We start from the raw sequence: 12,271 nt of genomic DNA on the forward strand, positions 1-12,271 counted from the left end.
TATTAGTTTTGATAAGTATACGTAATCACAAATGCTGTAAAGACTGCAATATTCCATTTATTAAATAACTAAAATATTTACTATGTGCAATGACACTATCAATAACTATTCGAATAAATAAAATTCGAATAAATAAATATACCAATGTTATTTTTTAATTTACCTCTGTCGTATTTTCTAAATCAATTTTCATGCAGCTACCGATATGTAATGAAGTTAAACAGCCCAAACTAGTATGGTATTGTGGACTAGACTGGCCACTGGATTTAATGTATTTTTATGCAAATTGTAGCTGTAAAAGTGACAAATTTGAGTGTCATTAAATTTCATGCTACATTAGTGTGTTTACACATTTTGGTATATACATAATGAAAGTAACTACAGGTGGCGCTAACAGTACTTAAGGACATTTACAATATAACTACTACAAAGACTGCTACTTGGTTAATTTACCTATACCTAATGTTACTTTACTTTTTTGTTACCATGTTGACAGTCGGAAGAGTAATTACAACAATACGAAATAGTTACTGATTTCTATTCATCACTAGCTGGAATAATATTGTGACCGGATATATTTTTTCATTAATCTTAAAACTTCAATTATACGAAGAATCAAATTATTTCATTACAAATTAAATAGAAATTTCAGAATTTGTGACTAAGGGTATTTATGTGCTGAAAACTTTCCACCTGAACACAACATAATTAGTAAAAAGTCAAAGAAAATATGATTATTCAACAAAAACAATAAATATCATAAAAATATTGAATATATAACTAACCTTTTAAAATAAGTTAATTTTATAATTAAGTTGACAATAATTAAGAAAAGTATTACGCAAGTGTGATAAAAAATGCCGCAGTAATAGTTTCAAGTAGATATTAAATAATATTGATACATAAACCTGAAAAAGATTTATTAATTTTGACAGAAAGTGTCAAATAATTACAGAAATTTGTCTATTTTGATCATCAATAATTTCTTACAGACTATGATCACTGCCACCTAGTGGAATAGTTCAATATAATGGTACCGAATAAGAGTTGGGATCGGCAGCCAGTACAGCCAGCTGATTAGATAATAATAATAAGATATATACTTACACAGTAGTGACATCTAGATGCGACTAAAAACATCGGAGAAGTATCCATACTGATCTGATGTAAACATAAATATTTATTGGCATCTTCAAATAACTTAAACACGTATATGTATGGTAGTGACATCTGTATGCGACTAAAGAGCATTGCAAATGTGTATATCCAAATCATTATGTTATTATTAGCATGATTAATTAAATTTTGTTAATTTGTTAAATCGTTATTTAAAACTTCCGCTAAATTTGATTGAAGTACCACCTATATCTATACACTGCTCGAATAGAATTACTCAGAGAACAACTGACTTTTATAAAGAAAGCAAACCCCAAACAATTTTAGCTCTCTTCGGTATTAACTCTAATTAATAAATAAAACTTAATTAGAAAGTATGATTTAAAATAATACATGTGTGAAAATGTTCGATTGTTAATTCTAGAAATATTATAAATCAAGAAATTTTAACGTTTTTTCAAATTAAAAAAATTTTTAATTCAAAATTTGTACTTTTTCCGCGGATATTAAATGTTCATAAGATTATAATATATATATATATATATATATATATATATATATATATATATATATATATATATATATATATATATATATATATATATATATATTAGGTGGGTCAAAAAATCGAATAATTTATTTTTGACTTTATACTCTGAAAAATAGGTTCGTAGACACCTAAAAAGAATTCTCTCCAAGTATAAGCTCTTAATTATAACGGGAAGGTCCTCCGCTTTGCGGGTTTCTATTTTTTTCGAATAATCAGATAAAAAAATTTATATCTCGCTTCCAACTGCTTGGAAAAATATTCCGTGGCATAGATTTTGTGAGAAATTGAATGCTTTACAAAAAAGGTCTCTTATGACTTTTTCAAAAACTCAACCGATTAAAAGATATTCATAGTTGAAGTTTGGCTATTTTAAGGAAAATATTCGTTTTTATTATGAATTTTATAAGTCGATGAAAAAATATTATTTCGGATTGCGGAACTCATGATTTTGTAGGAAATTTACTGCTCTACAAAAATGGTCTCTTATGATTTTTTGATTAAGTGAAGCCGTTACGAGATATTCATCGTCAAACATTAACGAATATCAATATTTCCAGTTTTTGATCAATAATTCGATAAATTTTAATTTAAACTATGAGTTTCAGGAAAATTTACATAAATTTAAATTTCTATCATAAACCCACTCCTACAGGAGTTATTTGTTCAAAAATTCACTAAGAAGTTTTTGTTCTAATGATATTTTTTGTAAGCTTTATTTGTAATAATTTAAAATGTCAATTGCATTGGCATTTCATATTATTACGGTTGTTTAGTATGTATTTTCAAATTTTATTCTACCAATTATACATAAATTTTTTTGTGAGAGAGGCTTTTTGTTCTGAATTACATTACTTCTTCTGTTGGTACTCTAACGCTAGCGCCACCTATGTTGTTTTTCTTAACTATCTTCGTTGTCTACTTTTTTATCAGTACATTTTCAGTGCTCCAAAAACTCATCATTTCGTATACATGATAATAACAATTTTTTCGAAATAAGTCATTTTCTCATTATATAAATTCATTTATTATCAATAATTCTACAATGAATAAAGAAATACGTTTAATCGGTATACCTGTGCAAAAACTCACTGACCGTAAGTTACCAAAAGTGAAAGAGGTTATGAGAGTGTTTTTCTATCAACTTAAAGTTTTAAAGTTTTCAATCAAACAAAGTGCAAAAATTCAGCTGACAAGGTTATTGAATTGTGGAAAATAAATCAGATCCCTACGAGTGAAGCTCCTAATGTAGTCAAAAAAATTCTCCGTTTTCATAGTGAGTGGTTGAAATTACAAAAAGATTTTAATAAGAAAAGTGATAAGGTAAAGGAAAAGGAGTTTCAGACTGATCTTGAACAATTATTCGACATTGTAAGTAAAAATTTCCTAAAAGGGGTGGATGATAACATTAGGAAGTTGTATTTGGATCAAAAATTCTGTACACACAAAGAGATTCTTTCGAATATTGTACCTGCGTCAAACTCAACTACAGATATGATGGAAATCGATGAAAGCAGTAAGTATCTGAGATAAATAATTGTTATAAATTCAGGTAGGAGTGTAAAACTTCCTTTATATTTATTATAAACAATGAGAATATCATTTTTCTACTTTACTTGCATTATAAATATCAGTATTCCTACGTATGACATTTGACTCGACGGTTTCTGGTACTCATGTTTAATTGCTTCTCATCATAATGAATAAGTGTTGGAAATTTTGTCTGTTTAATTTAAAAATGAACTCTTATTACAGACTTGAATCAGCCGTCTACCAGTCATGGGATTGTTTTAAGTGGAAAATCAGAATCATTCTCGACGCATACATTAAGTGGAACTACAAATTCTGGATCTGATTTGGAGTATGAACCCCCAATTCCGACAAAACGAGCAAAAATAAATGTCTTAACTCCTGAAGTCGTTTCTGCACTTGACAGAGCTAATGTCAGCAGTAGAAACGCGATGTTCATTATTGCTCCGGTTTTATCAGCTGTTGGTATAAAAATTGAAGATACAACGCTCAGCTATAGGTCCATCCAACGAGCTCGTATGGTTCAAAGAAAAGACATTGCTCAAGGATTAAAAGACAATTTTAAAACACACGATAAATACGTAGTGCATTGGGATGGTAAAATGCTAAATGATCTAATTGAATCCAAATCTGTGGAACGACTACCGGTTCTTTTAACTGCGTATGGTACTGAACAATTACTTGGAGTTCCAATAATGAATTCTGGGACGGCAGTTAATCAAACATCCGCCATTTTATCAACATTGAGTGAATGGGGTATTATTAAGTATGTCAAGGCGATGTGTTTTGACACTACGGCTGTTAATACAGGTAATCAATCAATTACAAAAATATTTTATTGTTGTCATTCTAGTTTAATTTCTATTTCTTACTGAATTTTACTATCAAAATGTATTAATCGTTTACTCGTTTGGATTTGAAATATAACCATTGATTTTTCTTAAATACTAAATTTAACGATAGTCATTTATTATTGTTCTACAGGAATTCACAACGGTACATGTAAGGAAATTGAAAAGATTTTGGGAAGAGAGTTGATCTGGTTATCATGTCGTCATCACATTTTTGAGATCGTATTAAGGGGCGCATTTGAAGTATTTTGGCCTGTGTCATCTGGGCCAAATGTACAGATGTTTGGAAGGTTTAAAAAATTTTGGGATGATATAGATATAACTAATTATAAATCTGGTGTTGAAGATGCTGTAGTTGCTGATATCATTTCGAATAAAAAGATGAAATCTCTAGTTTTATTACGAAATCTTTACAGGTATGATTTAACTGTGATTTAAATTATAAAAATTTCGTTATTTTTGACAAATTTTTTATTTTTGATAGTTACTACAACCCCGAGATGATTATAAAGAATTATTGGAATTATCATTGATTTTCCTTGGAGAAATGCCTCAAGAAAAGATTTCTTTCAAACGTCCTGGTGCTGTTCATCATGCTAGATGGATGGCTAAGGCCATTTATAGTTTGAAAATGTATCTATTCAGAGATGAATTCAAACTCTCTCAGAAAGAATTGCATGGTCTTCGTCATTTCTGTATTTTTATAGTCACATTGTATTTAAAAGCTTGGTTTTCATCAACTTCTGCAACAACTGCTGCTTATCATGACTTGCAGTTTATGAAAAATTTATTGGAGTACAAAAATATCAATCCTTTGATTTCTTCAGCTACGTGTGAAAAAATGATTTCGCACTTATGGTATTTGAGCGATGAACTTGCCATTTTATCACTGTTTGACGATGGCGTTCCATTAGAAGTAAAAAAAGTATTGTTGAAGCTGTTAATACTCGTGAAGGTACAGATTCTAAAGCTAAAAGATTTGTAATTGCTAAAAAGATTTGAATTCATTGGCGCAGAGAACTCTGAGTGACTTTGTGTCTAAAAAGTCATTAAATCTTTTCAAAATCTTCGATCTACCGTATGACTTTCTTGATGTCGATGTTGAATTATGGCCTACTAATGAGAGTTATCTCGAAAATAAAGAATACTTTCAACAACTAAAAGTTGTCAATGATTCAGCAGAGCGAGCTGTTGCATTAGTCAGTGAATATAATCAATGCTTGACAAAAAATGAAGAACAATTCCAGTACTTATTGCAAGTTGTCAAAGAACATCAAAAACATTCCCAAATTGTAATAAAAGAAATTATTTATAGTAATAGCGTACTGTTATGTTAAAAATATAGACAATTATATTGCAATTGATAATTCAATAAAAAATTTATCTATAAAAAAGTTAAATACTGGTTGTTTCTCACTTGATTCAATACTTTTCATATTAAATTTGACAAAGAAATATGTCATTCACTTCAAATTAAACTAATCATTGGCTATATGTCGAAAAAATGCTCTAATTTCTTGTTTTAATGCAATCAAACAAGCTCAAGACTGAAAACAATATTAAAAAATTGTTTATAACATTTCTTTATCGATCGAAACTCAAATTTATGTAAATTTTCCTGAAACTCATAGTTTAAATTAAAATTTATCGAATTATTGATCAAAAACTGGAAATATTGATATTCGTTAATGTTTGACGATGAATATCTCGTAACGGCTTCACTTAATCAAAAATCATAAGCGACCATTTTTGTAGAGCAGTAAATTTCCTACAAAATCATGAGTTCCGCAATCCGAAATAATATTTTTTCATCGACTTATAAAATTCATAATAAAAACGAATATTTTCCTTAAAATAGCCAAACTTCAACTATGAATATCTTTTAATCGGTTGAGTTTTTGAAAAGTCATAAGAGACCTTTTTGTAAAGCATTCAATTTCTCACAAAATCTATGCCACGGAATATTTTTCCAAGCAGTTGGAAGCGAGATATAAATTTTTTTATCTGATTATTCGAAAAAAATAGAAACCCGCAAAGCGGAGGACCTTCCCGTTATAATTAAGAGCTTATACTTGAGAGAATTCTTTTTAGGTGTCTACGAACCTATTTTTCAGAGTATAAAGTCAAAAATAAATTATTCGATTTTTTGACCCACCTAATATATATATATATATATATATATATATATATATATATATATATATATATATATATATATATATATATAAATTAAAATTTCATTTTTCTTACAGTATCGAGTAATATTAATGAAATTTTATATAAATAAGCCACATATACTCTTTGGTTCGCATTGCTAAACTAAATTATCAATTTGAAGCTTTCCATTCCGTAGAAATTTGAAAAACATTTTAACAATTTTTGTAATCAAGAACATTGTAAATTCAAATTTAATACTTCAATGCTCAATAATTTGATGACAATAATAATAATAATGATGATAAATATTATTATTACTATTATTTTTATCATTAATTTATTGTTACCACAATAATTATTATCAGTATTATCTTCGTTGATATTGTTAGTATTGTCATTATTATTATTATTATCATTATTTGTATTATTATCTATTTTTATTATCATATTTTTGTTTATGAATAACACAATTCGTATAAATCATAATTAACATTTGTTTTGAAAAGAATATCGTCGTTTAAAATTTCCGCTCAATTCGACTGAAACGCCACCTACATCTGTACACCGCTCGAACAGAATCACTTAGACTTTAATTACCTGACTTTCACGAAGAAAGTAAAACTAAACAATTTGAGCTCTTTTAAGTAATGGCTCTAGTCAATAAATAAATTCTAATCAGAAGAGAATATATCATTCAAAAAAGTACATATGTAAAATTGTTCGATAGTTCATTCTAGAGATTTTATATTAAAAAAGAAACTTTAACATTTTTATAATTAAAAAAACTGTTGATTAAAATTTTGTATTTTTCCCGCGGAAATTAAAAGTTCAGAATTAAATTAATTATTGCAGGTATTGCTATACTCATAATATGAAGGGTTGATTGTTGCTCAATTTTAAAGCTCAATTACGAATGAAAAAACGAATTTGTTTTTCTCATAGTACCAAATAGCAAAAAAAAAACTAAATATGAATTAGCTCCATACTCTTAGGTTTTGATTGATCAATTAAATCAATTGAAAACTTTACATTTTATATCAATATTAAAAAATTTCTAACATTTTTTTCCATTATAATTATGTTTATTATTATCTTATGACTAGTATCATCGTTATTGATCTCAGTATTGTCGTTATTATTATTTATTGTCATTATCATGTCGTTATTAATAAATAGCAGATTGCATGGAACTCATAATTAATCTTAAAATCATAATTAATAGATAGATACATTGGAATTGTATATATTTCCATGCTCATGATATACTTTACCAATCACATTATGGATAGTTTGCAACACAGATTTGATAGATTTTTCTACTAAATTAAAAAATAGTATTTGTCTACACTCAATTTCAGAAAAACAACTTTTCATATGAGTTCTTTTAGGCTTTACTTCCAACACAGAATCAAAAAATTCTATATTTGACATATTTGAATTCGAATTACGCGCTCGATTAATAAACGTGACTTCTGGAGAAAAAAACTTACTGACTACTCAGAATAAAATCGATAATTATAGCGCGGGGCATTAACGCCCAGGCTAATGTTTTCATAAGTACAGTGGAAACTGTATAAAGTTACGCAGGTTGTCTTTCTTTTCATTACAAAATTTTTTCTTAGTATACTAACTACTTATGGGTGCTAAAGTTTTAGAACCTACGTAAAGTAAGTATAGTTAGTAGATAAAGTTAAGTGCTACCAACTTCGAAATAACAAAATTCGCCCTAAATTTGTAAAATCTCTCGTAGAATCGAAAACAGGCGCAGGCAAAAATTTTCATATTTGAAATATATTAAATAATTGTTCATACCCAATAGTTTTTTATAATATGTGTAAAATCCGTAGATAGAAACTTAATAGAAATAGTGAAAGTGTCAGGTGTCTTGGCAATAATAATGAAATATAGACCCAAATATGTAAGAAGGTTATAATGACATAAGATAAGAGAATAGAGACACGTTGTCTCACGCCATATGTTGGACGTGTACTTGGCGCGAGACACGAACGTGTCTCCGGATCCAAAAAATAAATATAAATTATGATTTTTTTTTTATTTAAAATATTTTTTTCTCAAGATGTCTGAAAGAAAAAGATTCAGTGAACTGTCTAAGAGTCAGAAAAATCGAAGATTGAAAAAACGCTGTGAGCAGGCAATTTTGGAGACTGCACGTGCAAAAGCATCGGTTGATACTTCGTTTGATAATGATCCAGTTATTAATAACAGTGTAATGCACAACGACAATAATTATGACAGTGATGATTTCAGTTTACAGTCGATTCATTTAGATAATACCGTAACCGATATCTCTTTAAAGACTTACACAGATAATAATGATAATTCTCATTGTACAACAACAAAAACAACATCAACGGTAACAGCAACAACTACTACAACTTCTATCACTTATAATAATAACAATAATAATTGTGATATCGAAGTACCAATTCCTTTAACCAAACAATTAGCTCAATGGAAATGCGAATTTAACATTACTCAAGCTGGATCAAATGTTTTACTAAAAATTATTAGAAATGTGGAGTCAATAGAAGAGTTAAAAAGTCTTCCAAATGACAGTCGTACCTTAATTGATACTCCTACAGATACTACTATTCGTGAGGTTGCACCAGGAGAATATTTCCACTATGGACTGAAAGAAGGATTAATTGATCAATTAAAAATTGTCGATATAATACAGATTACAGATATTATCCAGATTAGTATACACATTGATGGTTTGCCAATATCGAAGAGTTCAAAACGACAACTGTATCCTATACTGGGAGAAATTTTTCCAAAAGTCTCTGTACCATTCGTTATTGGTATATACCATGGACTGAACAAACCAAATGACTAATGAATTTCTTCAAGATTTCATTAATGAGTACAAAAATCTGAGAGAGGAAGGTTTCGAGTATGATAGTCATAAATTTAAAGTAATTATAAGGGCTGTCATTTGTGATTCACCAGCGAGAGCTTTTGTAACCTACACAAAAGGTCATGGTGGTTTTTATGGTTGCGGTAAGTGCATTCAAGAAGGAGAATATAGTGACCATCGAATGTTATTTCTTGATATGGATGCACCATTACGCACTGACTCGAATTTTATAAATCGTTTAAATGAAGATCATCATTTAGGAAAATCAGATTTTGAAGATATTGGTGTTGGTATGGTGTCTCAATTTTCAGTGGATTACATGCATCTTGTTTGTCAAGGAGTATCAAAAAAATACTGACTTCGTGGACGAAAGGATGGCGACTAAATGATAAAAATTACTCAAATTAAGTCACAAAATGATTGAAAATCAATATTATTATTATAATTATTATGAGTATTACATAACAACAATAATAATTTAACAATTAATATTAATAAATTTATAGCATGAATAAATAATATTTATTAATTTATAATAATAATATTCTGCAAATTTTCTGTATGAAATCAGAAAGAGCTCTCAATTCTGACTACTATAAGTACTCTTTTATTTGAAGTCGTAAAGAGCTCTTAATTCGGATTTCTGCAAGACATCTTATTTTTGACTCAAAAAGACTTCCTAATTCTAACTTCTGTAAGCACTCTTTTTTTTTGAACTCAGAAAAAAGATCTCTTTGAGAATATTTGTGGAAGTCTTATATTACTCTTAAAGTGGCGCATTCGACGTCCTCAAGACGTCTTAGAGACACCATTCCGTTAAAAATTACGACGTCCAAATCTTAAATTGGAGTTCATCAAGAACCTCTAAAGACATCATATTGTTTACTGGGAAGTACCTATATCCGGTATTAATACTGAATGAAATCTTTGTCTCGCCTATTTTATAATTTGATTTCTATGTCTTAATAAAATAATTTATCTCTATTTAAATTTACCTTTAATAATGGTTCCACTATTGAATCCGGGACTTCACCATAGATCCATTCATAAGTTGTCGTATTACCTTTTTCTATAGGGAGTAAAATTGATCATAATTTTTAAAATTAATAAACTCAGAAATAAATTCAAAACAATTTACCTATTACGTATTGAATTATTGGAACACAACCTCTATCAGATTTTCCACCAAGCGTAAATGAAGCAAAAGCTTCATAAAATTTTATAACATTACTAAGAGCTTGACATTTTTTTACGATTGTGTCGTAAATCTCAGGTAATACAACTATACGCTCAGCTAGTTCTTTTTTATATTTTGACCAGTTATACCTAAATTTACACACAGTGTATTAAATTCTGATTGCGCTATAATTTCAGATTTCTTGTATTCGGCTATGTTTTTTCCAAGTCCTAAAAAAAAAAAAAAAAAAAAAAAAAACCATCAAAAAAATTAAAAAGAATAGTTTTTACATTAATCTATCAATAAGTTACCACAACTAATATAAGGTATAATCGATGGTAACAAATATTTGAGATCAGTATAAGGTATTATACAAAAAAAATTGAGTCAAAATTTTAATTTCAATCGTCATTTTTGAGGATTTTCAAAAATTCAATATTTGACAAATTTGGCATTTTTCAGAATTTTTACAAAATATTTTTTTCCATGGCCCCAAATGTCCCCTTCCGAACAAATGAAAGACCATTCCTGTATCTATAAGAGCGTTCAAGATATTACAAAAGTAAAACTAAAAAAGTGGAAAATTCGCGAAATTTTGAGTTTGCATATCTTTTGAAAAAAATTTTTATTTTTTTCCCTGTAGAAGAACTTCGTTATACGACAAAAAAAAACTTCTGACCAAAATTTGTACAAATCGAAAAGGGTCGATTCCAACTATTGGTCGATTTGACATAGAATTACCTTACAACAATTATAAAAGCCCATAAATCTAATTTTAAAAATTAAAGTCCATATTAATAAAGTACGTTTAATAGAAATCATAAAGTATTCTGAGAAGTGTAGAAGCAGCCTTCTAAGACTTCGAACTTCCAGCATCTATTGAGAACTTGATTTCCGAAAATCCGATCGTAAAAAAAAACTTATTGAATTTTTGATAACTTTAGTTTCTTTTAGAGAAAAGATGAAAAAAAAAATTATCTAATAAATTATAACATTATAAGAATAAAACTCACACGTTTGGTCTGATCCAATTTAGTAATTTGCTTCTTTAAACTAGGAATTTCATAGTTAATATTTCTTATTAAGATCTGCGCAGCTTCAGCAAGGTATAATTTATCTTTTTCATATAGACGAATAATTTCTTTCCAATCTTTCATGCGTTGCGATCCATAACGGCCAAATAAGTTTTTCGAATTAGCTTCTGTTTTTTCTAGAATACTTACGATTTTTTGGCAATGAAAATAATTAATATCTGCAACGTCCACTCAATAATGATAATTATTTCGACAAAAAAATAGGTGTATTCAACTTACAAGTTCCAGTTACTAATTTAACAATTCCTTCATGCTCTGGCATATCCTGTATAGCATTATTAATTTTTGTTCTGACGACTAAAACATTGTCTTGCCAAGTTCGTTCACAGTGCCGTCTGCTAATTAACCATTCCAATAATTTTCCGGCATTGATATCAATTGGTATATTTCGCTCCTAGAATTTTTATAAAATTTATAAAATAGTTTTCTTGTTAACTTCCCGCTTAGAAAATTGAAAAATTTCGAAAATCAAGAAGTTATTGGTTTTACCCCGTTTTGCAAAAATCGAATTTTCATTAGATTTCGATGTTTTAAAATCACAAAAAGCTTCCCTGACCTTTTTTTTTTTTTTTTTTTTAATTAGACATCTTAAAAGTTTCTTCAATACAGAAAAAAAAATTAGAAAAATGATTGACCCTAAAGGTCATCCCTGCAACTTCCCGCTACTTGCGTAATTAAGTGCCCAAAATTGCATTTATTAAGTTTTTAAGCTCTTCGAGCTCAAAAATCTAATTTTCGTGTAGTTTTGAGCTCTCTGAGCTCAAAAATTTGATAGAAGTTTAATAAATTACTATTTTTTTAATTTTCAAACCGCAATAACTTTTGAATGAATGAACCGATTTTCACGCGGTTAGCGGCATTCGACGCAGTTTTTCAAATTCTACGATATACTTTCAAACACAAATTGATTAGACCGGAAAT

General features: G+C 28.5%; 1 protein-coding gene across 1 annotated transcript in view; it reads right to left on the reverse strand.

Moving 5' to 3' along the window:
* The window catches only part of LOC141537289 (CDK5 regulatory subunit-associated protein 3), a 60,970-nt gene that overhangs the window by 27,038 nt on the left and 21,661 nt on the right, over positions 1-12,271 (reverse strand). Inside the window, 5 exon segments of the mRNA XM_074258182.1 lie at positions 10,075-10,148; positions 10,218-10,394; positions 10,397-10,486; positions 11,272-11,508; positions 11,570-11,744. Of these exon segments, the coding sequence (XP_074114283.1) occupies positions 10,075-10,148; positions 10,218-10,394; positions 10,397-10,486; positions 11,272-11,508; positions 11,570-11,744 (753 nt within the window).

Source organism: Cotesia typhae, unplaced genomic scaffold (assembly GCF_013202065.1).
Source record: "Cotesia typhae breed Kobodo isofemale line unplaced genomic scaffold, CoteBio_Ctyphae scaffold_70, whole genome shotgun sequence".
Classification (NCBI taxonomy): Eukaryota; Metazoa; Arthropoda; class Insecta; order Hymenoptera; family Braconidae; genus Cotesia; species Cotesia typhae.